General features: G+C 36.0%; 1 protein-coding gene across 4 annotated transcripts in view; it reads right to left on the bottom strand.

The window, feature by feature from the left end:
- Positions 1–27,463, bottom strand: part of TAOK1 (TAO kinase 1) — a 149,256-nt gene that overhangs the window by 54,073 nt on the left and 67,720 nt on the right. For all 4 annotated transcript variants that reach the window (XM_059997041.1, XM_059997039.1, XM_059997042.1 and 1 more), the window contains 6 exons: positions 12,733–12,804; positions 9,786–9,887; positions 8,094–8,139; positions 7,436–7,532; positions 5,311–5,424; positions 2,580–2,671 (listed from right to left, as the gene is read on the bottom strand). In XM_059997041.1, the coding sequence (XP_059853024.1) occupies positions 2,580–2,671; positions 5,311–5,424; positions 7,436–7,532; positions 8,094–8,139; positions 9,786–9,887; positions 12,733–12,804 (523 nt within the window). The remainder of the gene's footprint in view (positions 1–2,579; positions 2,672–5,310; positions 5,425–7,435; positions 7,533–8,093; positions 8,140–9,785; positions 9,888–12,732; positions 12,805–27,463) is intronic.

The raw sequence follows: 27,463 nt of genomic DNA, 5'->3' as shown, positions 1-27,463 counted from the left end.
GCACCACTGATTTATGTTTTTGATGTCACAGTTTACATCTTTCTATCCTGTGCACACATTAACAAATTACTGTAGTTATATTTATTTTATTTTCCTTTTACTCCTTTTAAAGTTCTGAAATTTTACATCCTCAATATATACTTTTATAATCAGAAAAAAGTGGTAAATTTATTTTTATAAACACGATTGTACAATCATTCCTGAAAACAACAAACCAGGGATCTTTTCCATCAGATTAACTGTAATCAAACATATAAACTCACCTATGAAAAATCCTGCACTTTAAGATTTCTTGGTCATAGGACATAACCAAGCTATGAGAAAACAGTTTGCTTTAATTCACTATCTTTAACTATTTTAAAGTAAAAGCATGTAACAGATTTAGTTCCCAAGACTACAAATCTAATTTGCATGCCTATAGACCTGTACTGTCTAACAGGGTACCCCCTAGCCACATGTGACTATTTATATGTAAACTTATTGAAATGAAATACAATTTTAAGGGACTTCCCTGGTGGTCCAGTGGTTAAGACTCGGAGCTCCCAATGCAGGGGGCCCGGGTTTGATCCCTGGTCAGGGAACTAGTTCCTGCATGCCAGAACTAAAAGATCCTGCATGCCACAACTAAAGATACCGCATGCCACAACTAAAGATTCCGCATGCCGCAACGAAGATCCCACACGTGGAAACAAGGAGCCTGCATGCCACAACTAAGACCCAGCACAACCAACTAAATAAATAAATATTAAAAAAAAAAGAAAAATACAATTTTAAGTTCAGTTCCTCAGTTACATTAGCCACATTTCAAGTGCTCAAAAGGCATGGAGACATAGAACATATCTACCAATGCAGAGTTTTATTTGCTTGTGCTCCTCTAGACCTTTCCCTTGGAACCCAAAGCAGGCTTAAAATATAGTTCCTGAACTTAGAACAACTTCATAATTCAAAACATTTGTAAGTAAAATTTTTTAAAGTGATTATGAAAGACTATTTATAAAAGTTGAAGATGCCAAATGTATGCCTAAAACTCTAAGAATTTCTTTAAGACATCTCACTCATTTGAAATTATCCAAAGGCAGTCACATCTTCTGAAGTTGCTTTATTATATAAGCATAAAAACTCTCACTGTGAAGTAATTCTATCTTGTGAACTACAATAAAAAGAAGCTAGAAAAGTCTGGAAAAAAGAAACCATTTCACAGAAACTGCAGAGTTTAGAGAGGTTTCTTTCCGAGCAGTACAATTAGCCAATGAATACTTTCTAATCAGATAAATACTAAAATATATCAATGATATCTAACAGGACCATTAATGCAATTTCGCTATCACCAAGGGGCACATATATGCATCAGCCAGCATAAGAGTGTAAAAATAACCCATGGGCAGAATATATTAACCAGCTTTTTTACATTTATACCCAGGTTTCTTAAGAAAGTAATTAGGATCTACCAGTAGGAAGAAGAATCAAGAGAAAAAGAATTTAAGACACTTAAGGATACTTTCAAATGGAAGAAACATTTTGCAAACCTCAAACTGAGATGAAGAGATCAGAGGAGAATGGCATTATGGTAATCGCCAAATCTCTATTTACTGCTGTTATCAAACTTTAAAATAAATATGATTTGTCAAAATTACACATGGATTTTTTTTTTTTTGCAGTACACAGGCCTCTCACTGTTCTGGCCTCTCCCGTTGCGGAGCACAGGCTCCAGAGGCGCAGGCTCAGCAGCCATGGCTCACGGGGCCAGCCGCTCCGCGGCATGTGGGATCTTCCCAGACCGGGGCACAAACCCGTGTCCCCTGCATCGGCAGGCGGACTCTCAACCACTGCGCCACCAGGGAAGCCCTACACATGGATTTTTACTTTAATGTGTTGTTTTCAATTCTTGGTCACTCCTAGAATGGTTCAATTAAATATTCTTGTTTTTAAATAAAGTTTAATGGAATGCTCTTATAAGAAGGAAAAAAGAAAAGGATATTGGGCTTGTGGGGGGAAGCCTCGGGAATCAAGAGCAAGAGGATGGCCATCATCTTCAGTTACAGTGACAGTTCAATTACCCACCTGGCTCACTTACATTGGGAATGTTAGTGAAGTTATGGTGGTCCGCTGCTTTAAGCATAGTTCAATTTATGGGCAACAGAATGTGTGCATAAAATTAAACTACTACAATATGTATGCAGCCTGACAGCTAATTCTTAAATCTAACTCAAAGTAGTAAGTATCCTAGGTAAAGGTAAGTAACTCATAAATGCTTCAGAGACCATCTATAGATGGTAAATCTACTAATCACATACATATTCCAAGTGTTTAACAAATACTCATTAATAATAAGACATAGATACCTCAAATTTAATTAATACTATAGTGGAAATTATTTTAGACCTAATTTAACAGAGCAAATACAATATACCTAAGCTAATATATATAAAAATTACCAGATAACCAAAATGAAAACTATGTAATAAACATATTGCTCCCCTTAGCAACCAACATAAAAAATAAAAAGCTGTAATTTGGTATAGAAATTGAGGTAAAACTTTGATCAAAATTTACTACATAGTAATAAAGAACATGCTTACCTAGTTCAATACACGTTATACCAAGAGACCATACATCTACTTTTCCATCATACTGTCCTTCATCCATGGCTAAAATTACTTCTGGGGCCATCCTAAAAAATAAAATGTCATTTAAATTAAAGTTAAAAAAATGTATACTATTCTTTTAAAATGTAATGACTATCTACATGGAGAACACCTGGTGTGAATTCCAGGCAATATATCTGGACATTAAGAATTTTTATAATATGAAATAAATGTATTACAGGTTGTGAGGTAAATATTTACCTTTGCATATACAGTGTGAGACTCATTCTCACCATGTGTCATGATCATATAACAGCATCCTAAAGGAAGGATGCCCTAGAGGAGGGCTGTATTCTGCATCCGTTCAAGTCTGCAAATTCTAATACTGTATAGCCTTTAGGCCAGTGATTCTCAAACATTTTGGTCTCAGGATTCCATCTAATTTTTGCTTGAAAGATGGAATTTTACCATTGGCATTGAATACCATCAGTTGTTTCCCTTGAAATGACAAACTCACTCCATTTATTTCAGGAAGTACCTATCACAATATCCAACGCTGAATAAGCATAGCTTGTCAGCCTTTCTTTCAAATTAGAATAGTGTCCCATGATAAAAGTGGTTAGGGCAGCTCACAACTAAAACAATCACAAAATTATCAACTTTATAACCAACCAACGATGGTGTCTTGGTGATAAAATGAAACACAGGACTTCCCTGGCAGTCCAGTGGTTAAGACTCCACGCTTCCATTCATTGCAGCGGGGGTGGCAGGTTCGATCCCTGGTCGGGGAGATCCCACATGCCACTTGGCGCAGCCAAAAAAACACAAAAACCAAAACAAAAACCCCCCAAAAAAGCCTACAAAAAACAAAACACTAATTCACGTCTTCAACTAGAGTCTGTGGTTCTTGATGATACTTTACCTTATACTTCATATGTATTTGGTATTAAGCATAGATAGGTACTTCTAACAGTTGCTGACGGCTTCAATAAGATTATTACCAGGTATCCCTGTGTGTGTGTTTGTGTGTGCGTGCACATGTGCATTTGTGTAAAGACATATAAATATGAACCTAGTTCCTCTGTTCCAAGTACACTATATACAAATTAACCAATATGTTTACTTTATTGTAAACTTTCAATTGTCAATGTGTTCTTTAAGATGCTGAAGGAAGTTTGAGAAATTACCAAGAAAAGTTAAACAAGTAATTTGTTTTTTTATTGCAGAACTTTTGAGGGCCTTTTTAATATCTAATATTCATCATTAATATCTAAAGAGGGGAAGCACTGAGAAATATTATACACTCACAGAACCCTTTTTTATGGGGGGGACTCTATCTAAACTAGGGTTTTACATAGAAATTTTTGGTCATCTAGAGCAGTGGTCTTCAAATTTTTTATTCATTTATTTACCTTCAATGAATTTATAAAAACTGTGTATCCCTTGCACACTTTTGAGTTGATATGTAAATTTTATAAATTTAATAGCTGCAAAGGATATAATGCACAGTGTATGTATGTATATTGTGTACGTGCTTTAAAGATATTAAAAACTTGGAGCTGCAGAATTAGTTCATTCAATTTATTAAAAACACTGTCCTATAATCTAGTTAGCAAAATCAGTCTTCATGGTCATATCAATCAGTCAAATCAGAATCACCTTCTGCCAGAAAAAAGTCTGAATTCAATGCAAATAACATGTTTATGTGTCCCCACGACAACCATGTCAGTTATGAATTCTGCACTAGAAAAAAAGGAGAGAAGGAAGATAATTGGGGAGAAAGAAAAAGCAAAGGGTAAAAGGAATGGAAGGCAGACGACTGGAAAGGTACAAGGACCTGCCTAGAGTTTTGTCCTGACTCTTCAATATCTGACAGATGCTACATCTTCTCAAATTGTTCCTCTGGTGTTACTTTGAGGCTTTTACACCACAGAGCAATGCATCACTGTAATATTCAGGGTGGGTTAGAAGCCTTTCTTTTATGAGGCAGGAGAAGGGAGATTTGAAAGGCAGGTGAGAAAGATGACGTAGTGGGCCTAAGACACAGCTCTCAGCATACATAGAAAAAGAGGACACATTTGAAAGTTGAAGATCTGGAAAATTATTCCCTTCAAACTTGCTGACATTAATAATGAATTATTCATGGATAAAATTAGATGATGTCTAGAATGTTTCAAAATAACTGAGGGGAGAGGAACAAAGGGAGAGGTGAGTGCATAGGGCAGGACTAGCCATGGGGATAAAGTTGCTGGGCTGAATGAATGATACGTAGGGTTCATTATACTTTTGTCTAGTGTTATATTTGAAATTCTCCATAATAAAAAATAAAAACAAAAAACCCCAGAGAACTCCAAGTCCACTACCAGTCTTTAGGTACTCCTAGTCTGAAGATCAATGATATATAGTAAATATAAATCTAAAGAAAACACACACATTTCCACTTAGCATTTCTATCTTTTCCCCACTTGAATTTTTATTGAATGTTTTCACTCCCACACCCAATATATGATGCAGATAATCATAGGAAGGAAACTGTAGGGGGGACAAATTTTAAAAATGGGGGATGTAAGGGGAGCACTCCAAATCTATATTTGAAACTAACTGTAATGCTTAAAGTTAAAATGTCCAAAATAACATAGTATTTTCAGGAGAAAGACATCTTAAAGACGCACAACCACACACAATATCAATTATGAAGATCAAATCCAGATAAGATTATTCTTACCAATATGGCGTTCCCACAAAAGAATTGGCAGGAGATGCCATGGAAGCGGATCCAAAGTCAGCAAGTTTCACCTGGCCTGGCTCTGTCAGAAGGATATTTCCTGCTTTGATATCTCTGGGTTTAAGGAACACAGAAAATTATTTCTCTTTCCTTCACTGGGTTGTGTAAAACAATGATAAAAATCAAATAAAAATTTGTAAAACAGAGAAGGAGAAATCAAAATAATTAAGTCCTAGGATAATCTCTCAATTGGGATGAGAATTAAGATCCAAATTAGCATACAAAAAATACAGAATTCATATATAGTAACAATTTTGTAAAAGAGAAGGCAAAATAGCAGTAAAAACAAGACAGAAAATCAGGTAATTAAAGTGTATAGTCTTCATTTGAGGTCCTGTTTATTGGTACAAATAATGGTTTTAAAAATTAAATTTAAATAGCAGACCACTCCTTCATAATTTTAAGATTTCTGAGTAACCTACTTAATGTAAAAAAAAAAAAAAAAAAGAATTTCATGCCCCCAATTTTTAAAAAAGGATTATTCATATCATTTCCACCCTCAGGATATGAAATGAAAACAAACATATGGATAATGTAATATCCATGATCCCAGAAAATTATGGATATTTATAAAATGGGACTGTATGTCCAACGGGCACCATAACATACACTTAACCTTTCAAAAACAGAAAAACTAAGCTTCCGAGCACTTGTCAATTCTTACTATTGTAATGGACATAATACTAAATTAATCTATTTTCCTTCCATTTGTTTTTTAAAAATGAAGAGATATTTTAGGGAATTCCTTGGCAGCGCTTTTACTGCCTTGGGCCTGGGTTCAATCCTTGGTAAGGAAACTAAGATCCCACAAGCTGTGCGGTGCGAAGACCTTAGGTTATAATTCTAAATCTTCTATTCACTTACTTACTAGTATGTAAATTTCTCTTGGACCTTACAATCCTAATCTTAAAAAAAAAAAAATCACATTAACTCACAATTGACTCTACTATATAGTTTAACATGTATTGCTTGATTCACATATATAATCAAAAAATGTTAATTTCCTTCTAAAACAGGTAAAACCAATACCAATGCTAAAAATGCATTATGGAATGGCTTAATTTTACTATTCATTATCAAGGATCATCAAGGATTAATACTCAAAGCATAAAAAGTATTAAGTATCATTTATTTATCCCTATCATGGAATAAATCTGGCATTATCAGTTACCAGGAAGACAAGATCTAGGTTTAGTTCTAGTCTAAATCCACCTGGCTTTGTAAACTTTGGGAAATTAGTCACAAATTGGGGCATCAGTTTCTTCACTGGTAAAATGAAAAAAGTAAGACTATATAATCCCTAATGTCTTTTCCATTCCCCAAATTAAATGATTCTACAATTAATTTCAATTAAATGTGCACAAATCTATAAAGTGCACATACAGGCATACCTAAGAGATACTACAGGTTTGATTCCAGACTACCCTAACAAACAGAATACACAATAAAGCAAGTCATATGAATCTGTTGGTTTCTCAGTGCATATAAAAGTTATGTTTATACTGTAGGCTACTAAGTGTGCAGTAGCATTATCTCTAAAAAAACATTGTATATACCTTAATTTTAAAATATTTTACTGCTAATAAATGGCAAAACAATCATAATGGTAACATCAAAGATCAATGATCACAGATCACCATAACAAATAAAATGATGAAAAAGTTTGAAATACTGTGAGAATTACCAAAATGTGACAGAAACACAAAGTGAGCAAATGCTGTTGGAAAAATGGCACCTAGAGTCCTGCTTGACACAGGGTTGCCACAAACCTTAAATTTGTAAAAAAACGAGGTATCTGTGAAGTGCAATAAAGCAAAGCATAACAAAATGAGGTATGCCTGAACTTCGGAAAATCCAGCAACATGTGTAGACAAAGATAAAAATTATCCTAAACAAAGAGATCAAGTGTACTAGTATGTACTTTTAAACATGGACAATCTAAAACACCTCAGTTTATAAGAAATGGTTTTATTTGGCTATAACCAACAAAACTTTCAGGGTTAATAAGTGAATAATGTAACAAGCCATTTGCTTGTTAATATATAATAATTTTCAAAGTGCTTACCTATGGATCATGGTATGAGAATGTAAGTAGGCTAATCCCTGGAGAGCACCATGTGTAATTGCTGCTATTTCCACTTCTTGTAATGGCTTTTTGTGAACTTAAAATAAGAAAGTTATTTGAAAATATTTTTATAAAGAACATTTTTGTTTAAAAATACATACCTAATATATAGGGCAATTTTTAAAAACTAACATTTAGCAAGACGGGATTTCCTTCCAAAGATAAGAAAATAATGCTATTGAACTTTTCAACTAGTATACAGTTGTGCCTAGCTGTTAAAGTATATAGTCCACAGCCAATTTTCCTCTAAGCTAACAACATTAAGCAATTATTTGGTGATTACAAAAACAAAAGTAATAAAAGTTCTCCCTTTATTCTAATATCTTCATTCTGAACAGAAGGAACAGATGGAGCTGAATGACAAAGATTCCAAAAAAACTTGAGTCAAAATGAGAGAAAAATCCCTTTTTTTTTAAATCCCTTTTTTTATGCTATTACATTACATTTAATGAGGATAGTGCATACTATGCAGAGAATATAGAAAGGTTAAGATTTTTATTCTTTCTGGAAAATTTGTACATTACTTAAGAAACCTCTTATTGAATTCTCATTTTATTTTGCTAATACTATTTTTTCTTAATGATTAAAGGGAACCTACCTTCTAGTAAATCTGAAGCAGATCCTAAACAATATTCCATTACAAGCTACATGGGAAGAAAAATTATATAAGTATTAAAATATATTATTAAAAAGATTCTACTTGAGATAAAATAAATTCACCAAGGAGATCAAGAAGACAGTTTGAAGTAAAACAAACCCTAGTCACCATTTACCTTAAAAAATGAGTATTTACGTATCTAGTAATATATTAAGTGCATATGTAAAGTTAAGCTAATGATACATTAATCTTTTATAATACCAACATATAATCATTTGTATAAGATGTGTATTTCATATATAACTACTACTAAAATTATAAAGGAATATACACATTCTGTTACTATTAATCTATAGTACTAAAGCAATACTTTAGTAATCGCTAGGAAGCAAAAAACTGTCCTTTGGAACTATATGTACAAAGCTTAGGTTATAGTTAAAGCAAACACAGAGCACCTTCTATGTGCCAGATATTTTATATATATTAAAGCTAATTAAGGGACTTCCCTGGTGGCACAGTGGTTGGGACTCCACGCTCCCAATGCAGGGGGCCCGGGTTCGATCTCTGGTCAGGGAACTAGATCCCACATGCATGCAGCAGCTAAGAGTTCGCGTGCCACAACTAAGGAGCCTGCCAGCCACAACTGAGGAGCCAGTGAGCCACAACTAAGGAGCCCACCTGCCGAAACTAAGACCCAGTGCAACCAAATAAATATTTTAAAAAAAACGAATTAAATCCTCACAACCACCTTATGAGGTAGGCCCTATTACTATCCTTATTTTACAAATGGAGAAACATGAGAGACAGAGAGGTAATCTCCCCAATGTCACTGCTTTATCTTTAACCACAGCCTTGTATTTAGGAGTACTGCCATCACCACCAAAATTAAACTGGATAAAAATGCACCAAACATTACAAATCTAGGTTCAGGATACTAAAATGATAATTAGCTGTGACTTATTAATTATTCAAAATAAGGGATCATTCCCATTTAAAGAAAATTTAGCCTCTCTCTTAAAAGATACAGTTATGCCCACAATGCTATAGTATTACTACCGTGTCACCTCAGCAGTAACAATGGGGCAATATTAATCACCACTTCTTGTAACAAAGTGTCTCAATTCTCTAGCATTAGTATTATTCAGCCAAGGAATCATCATCAGTTCAAATTTCACCAGGACTCAGCAGGACTTCACCAAGATCTTTGTGGTTAAATAGATTACAATATGTTTATGTCAAAGATAGGCTACCTTTCATCCTCAAGTAACAGGATTGCTTTCACAATGTTTGATAAACCATTTGAAGAATGATACTACTAAAAAATGTCAGAGAACATTTTACCATGTACCATGTAATATATTATTAAAAAGATTCTACTTGAGATAAAATAAATTCACCAAGGAGATCAAGAAGAGTGTTTGAAGTAAAACAAACCCTAGTCACCATTTACCTTAAAAAATGAGTACAAGAAATGTACATAAAGGTCAGCTAAATCTCTGCAGTAAACTCACAAATCATACATTCCCTCTCCTGCCTAGGAGCTCTAGGAAAAGCTGCTCACCCTCTCAGAATGAACTAACATTTCAAGATGTTTCTGCATGGCCTTACACAACCATTTTGAGACATTCTTGAAATAATTAACTCTACACAGAAACCAACTAAAATTACAGCAAGGAGGAAGCATATACCTACCCATGCTGTGTGCTCACGTAAATAGCAGCCTTTGTATTCTATACTGTTGGGATGTTTTATTCTTTGTAGAAACTTGACTTCCTTAATAATATCCTGCCATTTCTATGGGGAGGAAAAAAACGAATAAAGCAAAAAATTATGAACAGCTGCTTTTCCTGAGAAAGTTATATAAGAAAAAAGTTATCAGATTAAGAAGGGTTATTGAGAACATTAAATTTCATTTGTAATATGTAAATATATAAATAATAAATTAAAAAGTTATGTTCATATAGTTTATAACTCAATTACATAATTTATAAAATTGTTTCATTCAAGGTAGGACAAATTTTAGTTTGGTAAAACTTATCATCAGTGAGTCTTATTAAAATTTTATAACCACACACAAAACATGCTGATGAAAACTATATACCATATTTAGTGATTTTTCTTCAAAAGTTCATCTTCCCTTCTTATTTGCAGCTTTTTCATGTATAATTTATATACCATAAAGTTCATCTATTGTGTTTTTGGGTTATGTGTTCTACCAAACGTTAAGGTTTTGTTTGCTTTTTAAATTCAAACGAAGATTTAAACCCGTAAGTGCACACTTCCTAAAATAAAATGCTAGAGAACAATTAGTTATTATATGGGAAAGTTCACAGAAAAACAAAAAAACAGTATGAAAACATTTCCCTACATATTTTACTAAGAGCATTCCTCAATGACACCTACCAGGAAATACAGATAAACCTTCAGCCATAAGCTACTCCATGACAACCTTAGACACTTAGGCCATGTCCTAAACATAGTTACTCTTAAGAAGCAACCAGAGAACTCTAAAAATACTGTTTACTGGGTCTACACCCAGAGACTCTAGAGGCTTAGCAGCTGTGGGGTGAGAATGAGGAATCTATTTTTTGTTCTTGTTTTCGTTTTTTCAACCTTTACCACTGACTTGGGCCAGATTTCTAAAAGCAGGGAAACTGGCATAATAGGAAACTTTAAAAAACGTTTTGTACTAGAATGTAAGATCATACATCGCCGATGTTATTTCACAAGCCCTCAACAAAATACAGCAAAATATGTTCACAGTGTTTTATATAAAATGTGTAAGATATAAGATGCTAAACTGAGAAAATGTTTCATGGCCTTTAAATTTCAAGTCTGAATGATATTTGAAACTTTCAAAACAAAACAAAACCCTGCAATTTTCAATTGAAAAAAATTTCATGAAAGACGTTAATATTAGATGTGAAAAGATGATGCCCTAAATGAAACTTTTTGTTCTAGGTGTGACTAATCAAACAGACTCCAACACAGTACAAGTTTGCCTATGAAAGCTTAGTTCAGAAGTTGTGCTACAGAATAGAATATAAATGAGAGTAATCCTGTAAGAAACTGAGTTTTTTAGGTATCAAAATGATGGAACAGTGATACAATCATAATAGTGTTATCATATTCATAGTATGATCATTACAAAAACAAGATTTATCATAAAATAAAGAGATTCCAAAAAAGTAGAAAACCAAACTCTTTAAAAACTAAAGACTGATCCAGCAATTCCAACTCTGGGCATATACCTAAAGTACTGAGACTAAGGACTCAAAAAAATATTTGTGTAACCCATATTTACAGTAGCATTATTCACAATAACCAAGAGGCAGTAGGAACCTAAGCATCCATTGACAGATGAATGGATGGATAAATAAAATGTAGTGTTTTACACACACACACACACACACACACACACACACACACAAGCTTTAAAAAGGATAGAAATTTTGACACATACCACAACATGGATGAACTCTGAGGACATTATGTAAAGTGAAATAATCCAGTCACAAAAGGACAAATACTGCATGATTTCACTTACATCAGATACTTGAAGTAGTCAACTTCATAGAGACAGAAAATAGAAGAGTGATATCCAGGGGGTGAGGGGAGGAGGGAGTGGGGAGTTATTGTTTAATGGGTAAAGAACTGCAGTGTTTCAAGATGAAAAGAGTTCTGGAGATGAATGGTGGTGATGGATGCAAAACAATGTGAATGTCCTTAAAGCCACTGAAGTACATACTAGAAAATGGTTATGATGGTAAATTTGTTATGTGTATTTTACCACAATTAAAAATAATTACATTGAAAAATTAAAGACTGACAGATCCTAGTTTTTAAAAGTAGACTATATTTCATAAAATAAATTTATGCAATTAAACAAAATAAATATACTAAAAAGCACTACTCACAATATTAGTGAACTAAAGTATACTCAGTGTAGTATCAATAATTGTATTTTTTTTATTTTTCAGACTAGATATATATTGTCTGCCGATTAAAGTTTGCTTAAATCAGCCCTTAAAGTCTGAATCATTAAAAAAATTACATCCAATATAATTTACTGTTAAATGCATCTTATTCTAGTTTACTCTTTTAGAAACTGATAAGCCTTCTATGATAAAGATAAAGTAATATATTATACCACAGTTAAAAAATTAAAAGCAGGGGGACAGGTAGGCTTTTGGAATGCCAGTAATATGCTGTTTATGGCTCTAGGTACAAGTTAAAAAGGTACACTCAGTTTGTGAAAGAAAATACACTGAGATATATTCTTAATATTCATATACTTTTAGGTATGCTACACTTTTTTGAAAAAATTCCCAGCTACCCTCAATTAAAAACAGTATGTCGGGCTTCCCTGGTGGCGCAGTGGTTGGGAGTCCGCCTGCCGGTGCAGGGGACATGGGTTTGTGCCCCAGTCCGGGAGGATCCCACATGCCGCGGAGCGGCTGGGCCTGTGGGCCATGGCCACTGGGCCTGCGCGTCCGGAGCCTGTGCTCCGCAGCGGGAGAGGCCGCAGCAGTAAGAGGCCCGCGTACCGCAAAAAAACAAAACAAAACAAAAAACAAAAAAAAACAAAACAGTATGTCTTTTTCTAACATGCCAAGAAGAATATAAATATTTCACCTACCTCAGTGGACTGCTTTCCACTATAAGACATTTTCTTGATAGCCACCACTTCATTGGTGCGCACATCTCGTGCCTAAAAAAACAAAGAAAGAACTATTGTAAAAATTAACAGATTAAATCTGGGCAATAATTTCTTTGAGAATAAAAGCATTTATGAGCTACCATGTCAAAAGGAACATCGAAACTGCCTTTAAAGAACATTAAAAACAAAAGAACCCAATAACCATATAGTGAAACTTATCAAATCATCCAGAAACTGGTACTTTGGAAAGAAATATAAAGCAGGGTTTATCTTTGAGAGATCTAGTTAAGAGGAAAAAACAGAAATTTGAATAGTACTATAACAGAGAGACAAAACAAGACTAGTATATGTACAAGCCTACGCTAATCAATTTTGAAATCTCAATGAAACGGACAATTTTCTGGAAGGAATAAATCACTAAAACTGATCTAAAGAAGAAAATGTAAGAAAAACAAACAATGGTGGCAGACTGAAAAGAACACCAATGAATTGTCTTTAAAATACTCTTGAGTGGGGATTTCCCTGGCAGTCCAGTGGTAAGGACCCCAGCTTTCACTGCCGAGGGCACGGGTTCGATCCCTGGTCAGGGAACTAAGATTCCGCAAGCAGCCAAAAAGCAAAACAAAACATAGGGACTTCCCCAGTGGTCCAGTGGCTCCGAGCTCCCAGTGCAGGGGGCCTGGGTTCGATCCTTGGTCAGGGAACTAGATCCCATGTGCTGCAACTAAGAGTTCGCATGCCGCAACTAAAGATCTTGCATGCCACAACTAAAGATCCCACATGCTGCAATGACGATCCCACACACAGCAACAAAGATCTCACTTGCCACACGAAGACCCAACTCAAACCAATAAACAAATATTAAACAAACAAACAAACAAATATAAAATACTCTTCAGTGGTGGGCTTCCCTGGTGGTGCAGTGGTTGAGAGTCCGCCTGCCGATGCAGGGGACACACGTTCGTGCCCCGGTCTGGAAAGATCCCACATGCCGCGAGGCGGCTAGGCCCATGAGCCATGGCCGCTGAGCCTGCACGTCCAGAGCCTGTGCTCCGCAATGGGAGAGGCCACAACAGTGAGAGGCCCGCGTACCAAAAAAACAAAACAAAACAACAACAACAAAAAAACTACTCTTCAGTGGAAAATAGTTCTACCAGGTGAACTTTTCAGGATGTAAGGGGGGAAAAAAAGGAAAGTTAGCCCATTAATTTTAAGAAGGCAGTATAACCCAATAACTAAAACCTCACAAACAGCACAAAATAGAAAGTTAGGTATCAATTTCACTTGTAAATATAGACAAGAAAACTCTAAATAAAATTTTTAAAATATTATAGAGCATTAAAATAATTTTTCATTTGGATAAAATACACAAATATATACAGTTTTTCATTTGGATAAACTTACAGAAATGCAAAAGATTCTAATACTAGAAAAAAACATTTCATAATTTACCACAATTTGTAAAAGTTAAAGGGGGAACAAACAAATAATACACACACACACACACACATATTTATAAATGCTCAATAAATCCTGAAAATGCAGAAGTGCCCAACTCTAAATGTATTCAATTGCAAAGAAGGCCAAACTCTTAGGAAACAAATTAGAAAGGTAATTCTTTAACATGATAAATCACCTCTATTGTAAACTACCGCTAATCAGGCTTAAGAATGCTAAAATGCTATCACAATTATTACTTAACATTGTTGAGGTAATTCTGAAAAAAGGTAATAAAAATGTAACAGAAACACGACAGTTAACTAGAAAAGCTAAACTTCCATGTGTTAAAAAAATGATTATATATTAAGAAGGCACATGAGACTAGCTGTAAAATATTTTAAATGGGTTCACTAAAAGTATCAGAACCACCTCAAATCATCTGTTGGAAGAACTCATCTTCAATTCAGATTTTTAATGAGTTCCCAAAGATAAAATGTTCTAAATTAGATTATGGTGATGGCTGCAAAACTCATATTTACTGACAATCATTGAAATGTAGGCATTAAATTGGTGAACTTATGGTATGTAATTTATACTTTAAAACTTGTTAAAAAAAAGACAGCACATATGTGAATTTTATCTCAACAGAGTGGCTTGGGGGAAAAAAAAAAAAAAGGCACTCAGTTAAGTGGGCCCTGGGAAACTTAATCACATTCCAATTTCAATTACCGGGGTACTGGTTAGGAAACTGGCACCACTTATTGTAATGGGTGAAGCGGATCTATCCACAGACATCCTGCTTGAATATAAATTTATTTTTCCAAAATGTTCTCTGCTTATCTATCTACGAACCTCTTTATTTTAATCATGTCTAAACAGCTATACTGCGCTCTTTTATAAGAGCTGAGATATAATTTACATGCCATACAATACACCCATTTTAATGTGTACAATTCAGTGGCATTTAGAACATTCACAGATATATGCAACCATCATTATAATTTTACAACTTTCATCACCTCAAAAAGAAACTCCAAATTGTTCATTTAGAAATGGTCAAACGGTAAATTTTATGTGTATTTTATAATAAAATTCTTTTCTTCATTAAAAAAAAAAAAACCCATTCGGCCCTAAGCAACAACTAATCTACTTTTCCATGTCTCTAGAGATATGACCATTCTGGACATTTCATATAAATGGAACTATGTAATATGTGGTCTTTTGTGACTGGCTTTTTTCAAGATTCATGACTAATGATATTATCTTTTCATGTGCTCCTTAGCCATTTGTACATCTTTCTTTGAGAAATGTCAATTCAGATGCTTTTCCCATTTTTAAATTGGGTTGTCTTTTGATTGAGTTATAAGAGTTCTTTACATATTCTAGGCACAAGTCCCTTATTAGATATATGATTTACAAATTTTTTTCTCCTATTCTGTAGGTTGTCTTTTCACTACTTTGAAGCACAGAAATTTTTATTTTTGATTAAGGTCAATTTATTTTTTTCTTTTATTGCTCATGCTTTTGGTGTCACATCTGAGAATGCTCTGCCAAAACTAAAGACATGCAGATTTACCGCTATGTTTTCTTCTAAGAGTTTTATAGTTTTAACTGTGACATTGAGGTTTTGATCCATTTTGAGTTAATTTTTCTATAGTTTCTATAGTATGAGGTAAGGACCTAATTCCACTGTTTTGCATTAAACAGCTACACTTTTAATTAGCCTAAGACAAAGCTTAATTTAAAAGCGGGTATACTAAATGCAATGAAGTATACTGGGTTAGATTCTAGAACAGAGAAGAGACAGCAGAAAAACTGGTAAAATTTAGTACACAGAATATAGTACATAGTTTAGTTACTAGTATCCTATCAATGTTGATTTCTTAGTTTTGATAAATGTACCATGATTACGTAACATATTAACATTAGGGGAACTAGATGAAGATTATAGGGGAAAACACTGTACTAACTGTGAAATCTGCAAATCTAATATTATTTTAAAATACTAAATTAAACTAAAATTTGACTATTAAAATCCAAATGTACTAGTAATGATGATTAAAATTAAATGACCAAGTTAAAAGGAGATACGACTTTTGCTTATTCATGTTTTTAAAAAGCAAAAAGTAAAAATACTTAATGTTCACAAACATGTTTTTCCCTCCCTTCAGGATCACATATTGTGCTTACTTAGTCTTCTCTAATCTAGAACAATTCCATAACCCCTCTTTATCTTTCATGATACTGACAGTTTTGAAGAATACACAGTGGTATTTTAGAGAATGTAACTAAATTTGTACTTGTCTGACATTTCTTCAAGATTAGATTCTGATTATACACCTCTGGCAAGAATACTATAAGAGTGATATTGTGTCCTTCCCAGGGTATCATATCTGGAGGTATACAATGTGTCCACTCCTCATTGGTGTTACCAATTTTCATCACCCACTAAAGGTGCTGTCTGTGTTTTTCCAATGTGTATAGTTAAAGTTACTGTTTCCTACCTTGTATCTAACAATCTGTGGAGAGATACTTTAAAACCATGTAAACATCCTGCTCATCAAAATTTTCCCTTAGATTTAGCAAACATTAAAGATAATAGCCCAAAACAATCTTCACTATGACAATTACAAAATGCTCATTTCCTCCCCCCACCTCTACCATTCCCTTCACATTTATCAGTCAGGCATTCTATTATAAGGAAAACACCCCCCTTTTCATCCATCCATCCATCATCTATCATGGAAATTATGAAGTCCTATTTTATTAAATGGGTTATAATCCATTACTATCTTTATATACTGATGTTCAAATTGTTCCAGATTTGGCCAGTGGGAGCCCCTCTAAGCTGGCTCCAATGTCTTTTTGACAGGCCCCATTTTTTTTTTCTTTCTTTAAAGCACTTTTTAACTTTCTGGCACAAGGTCTTCTAAGGCTTATCATTTATGTTCCCTGCCCACTGCAACAAAATGAGACATTCCTCCAATAAGTTCTTGTTCCTTTTAGTTAGGAATTAAATTCGAGATCTGAGTGCTAAGTGTGCTCATTACTACTGGGTGTCATTACAAATAGAATCTTGCAGCAGACAGAGCTAGGAGATGCACACACACATATATGAGATATAATTATTTCATATTAACACTGTTAATTCCTATCCAATCAAACCCACAGGGTTCTTCCTTACCTTCCCCACTTCCATATTTCTTTCCATATTTTCACAGTTAGGATCCTGACCCCAAACAACATCAACATTATTCATTACTCAATCCTCCTTTTTTTTTTTTTTTGGTCACACCACGTGGCTTGCAGGACCTTAGTTCCCCGACCAGGGATTGAGCCCCGGCCACTGCAGTGAAAATGCCCAGTCCTAACCGCTGGACCACCAAGGAATTCCCACTTAATCCTTTAACATATAGTTTCAGATCCGTCACACCCATACAAATATGAAACAAGTCTATTAAGAAGGGTTCAAGATTTGCCTACAGTTTCCCTCTCCCAACCAGACTGAGAGTATACAGTTAAAATACTACGTACAAAAGTTACTCCTATTAGTTCTATTTTTCCCTTTAATGTGGTTATGTCTGAGATACAGTTGGGTTCATTGTTCCTGTTTGCCTTTGATGTCAGTGACAACCTTCCCCCCATACATATTAATTTTAATTTTTAAGTATATAAAGTATTTATTATCCAAAGAGGTATATTCAAACAAGAATCATTCCATCCTCTATCTCTTCATATCCATTCCTACAACTATCACCATTTTATATGTTGAACTTGGTTGTATAATTTCATCAAACTATATATTTAATATCTGGATATTTATTATATATGAATTAAATTAAATAAAATCAATTTTAAAAATTCCTACCAGCATATTGAATGGCTATTTTTCAGGGATTTTCTCAGTGGGGTTCTTTTATTGGGCCCATTTCTAAGATTCTATGTATATTTTTCCTTTTCTCTATATTTCTCTGTATTAGTGTATTTGGAGAGGAAAGGTATAAGCATAAATTCAGACAAAACTGTAATATAGAAAAAGGGTTGTTTCTAAAATATCAATATCCTGGGTCCCTCTTCTCTATTTTGTGTCCAATCCAGAAATTAAACAAACGTGAGCAACATCAAACACACACATACACATGTGTACACAAAATTCTACAACTTATATACCTAAATGTTAATAGTAGCTGTCCGTGGGTAGTGAAATTATAGATGGAGTTTTTATTATTTTTGTCTCCAATTTATAATTGGGGTATAAACCAAAAGCTCAAATTGTTAAGAATTTGAACCATATATTCTCAAGGGAAATAACATTTTATTATTAATAAATTACTAAATTTATTAATTAATAAATTGTAGTTTCATTCCTAAGGTGCCCATCAAAAAAGACTAAACCCATAATACTGCCAAAATATTAAACATCTGTACAATACTTACTGTTTGAGGGGGAAAAAACAATTTTTATACAAAGAAGAAATCAATGAGTGGAGTTTTCCACTATAGATTAAGAAAGGAATACTTAGAGATGTTTTATGACTTTAGAATAGTATATCGCTGGCTCAATCTTAAAGTTACAGTCTTTAAAATAATAAAATATATTCCTTTAACTACCAATTTTATTTCCTAGAAATTTTAATTTCTGAAGTGTATATTATCTTTCTGAAGTAAAAAAAAAAAAAAAAAGAGTCAACTTACATCCTCCCCACTTTTTGGGAAAAAGTCCCTTTCTGGTTACTAGTGAGTTAAAAAAACTTTTTATCTTTGAAATTATTTTAGACTTAGGGAAACGCTGCAAATATAGTACAGAGAGTTACCATATACCTTTCACACAGCTTTTGCCTAATGTTAATATCTTGCATAATAAAATTATCAAAACTAAGAAATTAACACTGGTAAAATTATTAACTACTAACCCCAACCACTATGCCACCAGGGAAGCCCGATTTTTCCATTTTAATTAATAAATATCTTTGGGGCTATACTTGAGATTATGCATATATCCTGTTTCATCTCAAATTTTAACCTACTAATTTTAGCATCTACTAGTGGATCTTGGCTGCAACAATTATTTCCCTTAGTTCTTCTACATTTAATAAAAGGAATTTTTATTCTTTATAAATATGTGTATATCTGTGTGTGTGTGTGCGCATGAGAGAGAGAGAGAGAGAGAGAGAGGAGTGCGCATGAGAGAGAGAGAGAGAGAGAGAGAGGGAGAGAGAGAGAGAGAGAGGAGTTCCTACTGATACCTCCAATTCCAATCCAACATACAACAGGGTTGTTTCTAGCCTTCCTCATTTCCTTACTCCTAACTTCTTTCTTGGACATTAAGAAAACCGCTTCTCGAGATAAAGATGGCAGAAGAGAAGGATGTGGAGCACACCTCCTCCCACAAATACATCAAAAATACATCTATAGGGCTTCCCTGGTGGCTCAGGGGTTGGGGGTCCGCCTGCCGATGCGGGGGGCACGGCTTTGTGCCCCGGTCCGGGAGGATCCTGCGTGCCGCACAGCGGCTGGGCCCGTGAGCCATGGCCGCTGGGCCTGCGCGTCCGGAGCCTGTGCTCCGCAGCAGGAGGGGCCGCAGCGGTGAGAGGCCCGCATACCGCCAAAAAAAACCAAAAAACAAAAAAACATCTTCATGTGGAAGAATTCTCACAGAATACCTACTGAACGCTGGCAGAATATCTAATACAACTAAAACTGCAAGAAAGAGCACCACGTAACAGAGTCGAATGAAGAAAAAAAAAAAAAAAAAGGAATCAGGATGGGACCTGTGCCCCTGGGAGGGAGCTATGAAAGAGGAAGGTTCCTTCAGTCTGGGAACCCCTTTCACTGGTTGGGAGATCAGCTGGGACAGATACGGAGCTTCACAGGCTCAGAGGAGAGTGCAGCAACCAGACTGTGGGAGGCAGAACAGAGAGAAACCAGCACAGATGGTCCTGGACACCTCGCTGCACTTCCCAGCCCGAGATGCACATCTGCTGGTGCGTGCAGGGGCTGAGTGCTGCAACTTGGGCTTCAGTGGACAGACCTGGGGAAAGGGCTGGGGATGGCTGTGTGGAGACAGACGGAAGGAGCTGGAGGGTGCTCTGGGCTGCAACTGGGGGTGTGCGCAGGATAGAGCCTGGGGCCACAATAGAAGCCACATAGTTAAACACACATGTAAAGGGAGGGACGGGGCCCCACCATAGCAGCCTCATTCTCCACGAGCTCACCTGAGCTCACAGTCAATGTGGCTCCACCTCTACCACCTCTGGGCTGGTGGGTTGTCCCCATGCAGAAGTGGGGCTGAAATCTGAGCCTACCCTCAGGGGCTGTGAGACTGGTGGATTTACATGGCTACTGGCAGCTTTGTAAGCTCTGTGCCTGCCGGACATCCCAGTGGATTACTGTTGCTTCCAAGGCTGGGGTGGTCCTGTGTTAGTAGCTACAGGCTTTGCGGACACAGGCATGCAGAGGCAGGGCCAGGACCTGGGCTGATTCTGTAGCCCCCATGGAACGTCCAGGTGCCTGACTTCAGTAGATGTGCCCTACTGGCTTTGTGAGCACAGAGCCTGAGGGATATCCAGGCTGACTGCCTGCATTCCCTTGACTGAGGCAAGGCTGAAGGTAGTGCCAACAACAGTGTACTTTGTGAGTGCACATAACGTGGCAGGCAACACCACAGAGTGCAGTTCCTGGTGGACAGCTCCTGTAGAGGAATACTCAGTGGCTCCTCTCCCAGCGGAGGTGCTCCAGTACCACCTACCTCACATCACAGCTCAGAAACCGATCTAGGGGCTTCTATTACAACAACTGAGGAGCAGACCTTACCCCCGAAAGGGCTGTGACAATTACAGAGCAAATAGGAGGCCCCACTCAACATCCAGTGCAGGCTATCTGCTCACTACACCACCAATCACACCTCCTATCAAGAGGATAAAAGCCACTACACACTGAAGAAAGACATGGCAGGAACCCATATTAAAAACAGTCCTCGCACCAAAAATATCAGACTCACACAGGCTACACAAGGATGCTCCCACATAAAAACAGCCCTTCAAGACCACAGTAGATAAGGGTTTCTCTTAAATGCACAGAGTCAGAGAAATATAAGTAAAATAAAGAAGCAGAGGAACCACTCCCAATTAAAAGAACAAGAAAAATCTCCTGAAAGAACAAGCAATGAAACAGACCTCTCGAGACTTCCCTGATGGCACAATGGTTAAGAATCTGCCTGTCAATGCAGGGGACATGGGTTCGAGCCCTGGTCCAGGAAGACCCCACACGACGCGGAGCAACTAAGCCCGTGCACCACAACTACTGAGCCTGCGCTCTAGAGCCCACAAGCCACAACTACTGAGCCTGCGTGCCACAACTACTGAAGCCCGCGCGTCTCGAGTCTATGCTCCGCCAACGAGAAGCCACCACAATGAGAAGCCCGCGCACCACAATGAAGAGCAGCCCCCGCTCGCCACAACTAGAAAAAGCCCACGCCCAGCAAAGAAGACCCAACGCAGCCAAATAAGTAAATAAATAAATTAATTAAATTAATAAAAAAAGAAACAGACCTCTCCAGTCTATGAGATCCCGAGTTCAAAAAGTAATAAAAATACTGAAGGAATTAAGAAAGCTATTGATAAAAATGCCACCCACTGTAACAAGGAATTAGAAACTATAAAGAGGAGCCAATTAAAATTAGAAAACTCATTTGCTGAGATGAAAGCTGAGCTAAAGGCAAAGAATAGCAATCAGGGGCTTCCCTGGTGGTGCAGTGGTTGGGAGTCTGCCTGCCGATGCAGGGGACACGGGTTCTTGCCCTGGCCTGGGAAGATCCCACATGCTGCAGAGCAGATAGGCCCGTGAGCCATGGCCGCTGAGCCTGTGAGTCCGGAGCCTGTGCTCCGCAACGGGAGAGGCCACAACAGTGAGAGGCCCGCATACCACAAAAAAAAAAAAAAAAAAAGAGGATTGAGTAACGAATACTCAATACTGCAACTACTGAAGCCTGCGCACCTAGAGCCTGTGCTCTGCAACAAGAGAAGCCACCGCAATGAGAAGCCCACCCGCCACAATGAAGAGTAGCCCCCGCTCACTGAAACTAGAGAGAAAGCCCGCATGCAGCAATGAAGGCGCAACGCAGCCAAAAAATAATAATAATAAATAATAAAATAAAAATTCATATATAAATATTATAATATTATTATCAAGCATCTTTCCCAACCACAACAGTATGAGACTAGAAATCAATTACAGGAAAAAAACTGCAAAAACACAAACACATGGAAGCTAAACTATATAATATTAAACACTAAGTAATCAGTGGGTCACTGAAAAAATAAAAAAATACCTGGAGATGAATGAAAATGGAAATACAATGAACCAAAAGCTATGGGACATAACAAAAGCAGTTCTAAGAGGGAAGTTTATAGCAATACAAGCCCACGTCGAGAAACAGGAAAAATCTCAAATAAACAACTTATCCTTAAATGTAAAGGAACTAGAAAAAGAAGAACAAACAAAATCCAAAGTTAGTAGAATGAAAAAAATTATAAGATCAGAGCAGAAATAAAGGCTAAAAATACAATATAAAAGATCAATGAAAATAAGAGGTGGTTCTTCAAAAAGATAAACAAAATTGATAAACTTTTAGCCAGATCCGTTAAGAAAAAAAGAGAGGGCCCAAATAAATAAAATCAGAGATGAAAAAGAAGTTACAACTGACATCACAGACTACAAATGTATTACAAATGAGATTACTAGGAACAATTATAATAAATAATATTATAATGGACAATATAAATGTCCAATGTCCAATAAAATGGACAACCTAGAAGAAATAAATAAATTCCTAGAAACATACAATCTCCCAAGACTGAATCAGGAAGAAATAAAAAATAGGAAGAGACCGATTACCAGTAATGAATTGTATCAGTAATCAAAAAATTCCCAAGAAACAAAAGTCTAGGACCAGATGGCTTCACAGGTGAATTCAACCAAACATTTAAAGAGTTAACACCTATCCTTCTCAAACTATTCCAAAAAGCTGAAGAGGAAGAAATGCTTCTGAACTTATTCTACAAGGCCAGCAAGATTTGACAAAAATCAACATCCATTTACGATAAAAACTCTCAACAAAGTGGGTATAGAGGGAATATACCTTAACATATTAAAGGGCATATATATGACAAACCTGAAGACAACATTATACACAATGGTGAAAAGCTGAAAGCCTTTCTTTTAAGATTAGGAACAAGGATGACTACTCTCGTAACTTTTATTCAACATAGTACTGAAAGTCCTAGCTAGTGCAATTAGGAAGGAAAAGGAAATAAAAGACATCTAAATTGGAAAGGAGGAAGCAAAATTATCACTTTTTGCAGATGGCCTGATACTATATATTAAAAAATCCTAAGGATGCCACCAAAAAGCTATTAGAACTCAACAGTGAATTCAGTAAAGTTGCAGGATACAAAATTAATGTACAGAAGTTTCTTGAGTTTCTATACAAATAACAACTATCAAAAAAAGAAAGCAATTAAGAAAACAATCCCATTTATGTAAAATTACGTCAAAAAAAAAATTACCTAGGAATAATTCCTCCAAGGAGGTAAAAGACTTTTCTCTGAAAACTGTAAGACATTGATAAAAGAAACTGAAGATTACACAAATGGAAAGATGTATTTACTCATGGATTGGAGAAATTCATATTGTTAAAATGCCCATATTACTCAGGGCAACCTACAGATTCAATGCAATCCCTATCAAAATACCAATGGCATTTTTCACAGAACTAGGACAAATTATTCTAAAATTTGTACGGAAACATAAAATCCCAAATAGCTAAAACAATACTAAGAAAGAACAAAGCTGATGGTATCATGCTCCCTGATTTCAAACTGTACCACAATGCTACAGTTACCAAAACACTATGATACTGGCACAAGACAGACACACAGATCAATAAGAGAGAAAAGAGAGCCCAGAAATAACCCACATTTATATGGTTAATTAATCCATGACAAAGGAAGCAAGAATATACAATGGGGAAAAGACAGTCTCTTCAATAAACGGTGTTGGGAAAACTAGAAAGCTACATGCAGAAGAATCAAATTGGACTACTCTCTCACACCATATACAAAAATAAACTCAAAATGGATTAAAACTCCTAGAAGAAAACATAGGCAGTACACTCTTTGAAATCAGTCTTAGGAATATTTTTTCAGATATGTCTTCTCAGGCAAGGGAAACAAAACAAAAAATAAACAAATGGGACTACATGAAACTAAAAAGCTTTGCACAGGGAAGGAAACTGTCAACAAAGTGCAAAGGCAGCCTACTGAATGGGAGAAGATATTTGCAAATGATATATGTGATAAGGGGTTAATATTCAAATTATACAAAGAAATCATACAGCTCAACATCAAAACAAACAACCCAATTAAAAAATGGGTAGAGGGCCTGAATAGAAATTTTCCCAAAGAAGTCATAAAGATGGCCAACAGATACATCAGGGAAATGCAAATCAAAAGCACAGTAAGATATCATCTCACACCTGTCAGAATGGCTATTAAACAGACAACAAATAACAAGTGTTGATGAGGATATAGAGAAAAGGGAACCGTCGTGCACTATTGCTGGGGATGCACACTGGTGCAGTCAATATGGAAAACAGTATGGAGCTTCCTCAAAAATTAAAAATAGAACTGCTAGACAATACAGCAATTCCACTTCTGTGTATTTTTTCACAGAAAACAAAAACACTAATTTGAAAATATTACATGCACCCCCATGTTCACTGCAGCTTTATTCACAATAGCCAAGATATGGAAGCAACCTAAGTGTCCAATGGATAAAGAAGATATGCTGCATATATACATACACACATATATATAATGGTGCGTGTCTCTGTGTGTGTGTGTAATGGAGTATTACTAAGCCATTAAAAAGGAGTGAAATCTTGCTATTTGTGAAACCATGGATGGACCTAGGGGATATTATGCTAAGTAAAATAATTATGCTAATTAAAATAATTATATGCTAAGTAAAATAAGTCAGACAGAGAAAGACAAATATATGATTTCATTTAACATGTGGAATCTAAAAAACAAAACAAACAGAATGGAAACAGACTCATAGATACAGGGAAGGTACAGGTGGTTTGCCAGAGGAGATGGGGGTGAGGGGATGAGTGAAACAGGTGAGGGAGATTAAAAGGTGCAAACTTCCAGTTAGAAACTAAGTGAGTCATAGGGATGAAATGTACAGCATGGGGAATACAGGCAATGATACTGTAATAACTTTGTATGGTGACAGATGGTAACTAGATTTATCATGGTAACCATTTTGTAACATATAGAAATATCAAATCACTATGTTGTGCACTTGGAACTAACATAGTATTGTAGGTCCATTATAATTCAAAAAATAAAAAAATTAAAATACTATTTACAACAGAATTAAATGAGCTATGAGTAATTAAATAAGAGCACAATACTACATGTTATCTCTTCTCACCATCTGAAAGTAAAGGAGTAAAGGCAAAATTGGCTACAGGCCTAAGGACAAGCTTCATGCTGTAAAGAGCAAAAAAAGACAATATATACAACCAATCATTTTGTTACAGACCAGGAAACTGTGAATATCCATTTGGGAGCTATTTTAATGAATTAATAAGAATGATCTGAAATCACCATATCAATTAATTATATGTAAATTGTCTTTCTATAATTCTTTCTCTTAAATAAATTTATTTATTTATTTTTGGCTGCATTGGGTCTTCGTTGCTGCACACGGGCTTTTCTCTAGTTGTGGCAAGCAGGGGTTACTCTTCGTTGTGGTGCACAGGCTTATTGCTGTGGCTTCCCTTGTTGTGGAGCACGGGCTCTAGGCGCATGGGCTTCAGTAGTTGTGGCTCACGGGTTCTAGAGCACAGGCTCAGTAGTTGTGGCACACGGGCTTAGTTGCTCCACGGCATGTGGGATCGTCCCGGACCAGGTCTCGAACCCCTGTCTCCTGCATTGGCAGGCGGATTCTTAACCACTGCGCCACCAAGGAAGCCCTTCTTTTTTATATTTATATCTTTTTTCTTAAAACATTAAACAATTTGCTGTACCAGTGAAAATATAAAATTTGCCAAGCCCCTAAAAGAATACAGATTAATAAAATCTTACACTAGGAAATAAGAGGTAAATATTACATCTGTTTTTAAAATAAAGAAAAAAACTTTTACAAAGTAAATAAATGACTTCACTGGGATCATACATGGTCTGCCACATTTGTTAGGAAGCTTGGTTCCAAAGCCAGTGTTCTATGGCCCATCTACAGACATCATGTTGGTTCTATGTAAGGTACTGGAAACTAAAAGAGAACGTTTATCTTCCTGGCAATCTAGAGACAGTGGTCCTTTTGGATATCTGACTCTTTGGTTTGGTTTCAAACACTTTATTATGATGCCAGTCCTTGATTAGCTTGTCTGAAGACAGCCAGAATACCTGGCTCAATTGAAGTATTTTTAAATTTAAGGTGACCCCTACTGTCAATTAATGAAAATTCAGACCTATATTTTAAGAACTATTTTTAGTCACCTAAAAAAATTTGATGAGAAGGTCCTTCCTGTATATACTCTATAGAAAGACACTGCACATTTAGCCCTGTCATGAGGCTGGGGTGAGAGAGCACATAAAATCAGAAGCACACTTTTAGGTGTGCACACTCACATATGCAACACACACATACACACACTGCCACATGGGTTTAGCTGATACTACAAAATATGAATGTTAGTGACCTAGAAATAGAATGACAGCAAAGTTAGTCAGTTGTGAGCTACAGTTAAACTTTGCTCATCTATATGGTACATGTTTCCCAGACATCAAAACAATTAACAGAAAACACCTGCTCTGAGCAGTTGTCCCTGACCCCTCTAAGCTTCCATGCAATGGTTCCTCAGGCGGCCCTAACCAGAACCTAGGTTTCTTTTCTTTATATACATACATACATATATATATATATATATATATATATATATATATATATATATATATATATATATATACACATTTTTTGGGGGGTGCTGCGTCATGTCTTAGTTGCAGCGTGTGGGATCTTTTAGTTGTGGCAGGCACACTTCTTAGCTGCAGCACGCATGTGGGATCTAGTTCCCCGACCAGGAATCAAACCCGGGCCCCCTGCATTGGGAGGGTGGAGAACAAGATATTAAACATTTTAGGCCTTGTGGGCCAAATACATTTCTTCTTTTTCTGTTGCATACTCTTCCTTTTGTTTTTCC

This window comes from Delphinus delphis, chromosome 19 (assembly GCF_949987515.2).
Source record: "Delphinus delphis chromosome 19, mDelDel1.2, whole genome shotgun sequence".
NCBI lineage: Eukaryota > Metazoa > Chordata > Mammalia > Artiodactyla > Delphinidae > Delphinus > Delphinus delphis.
This window is presented reverse-complemented; position numbering and strand designations above follow the sequence as displayed.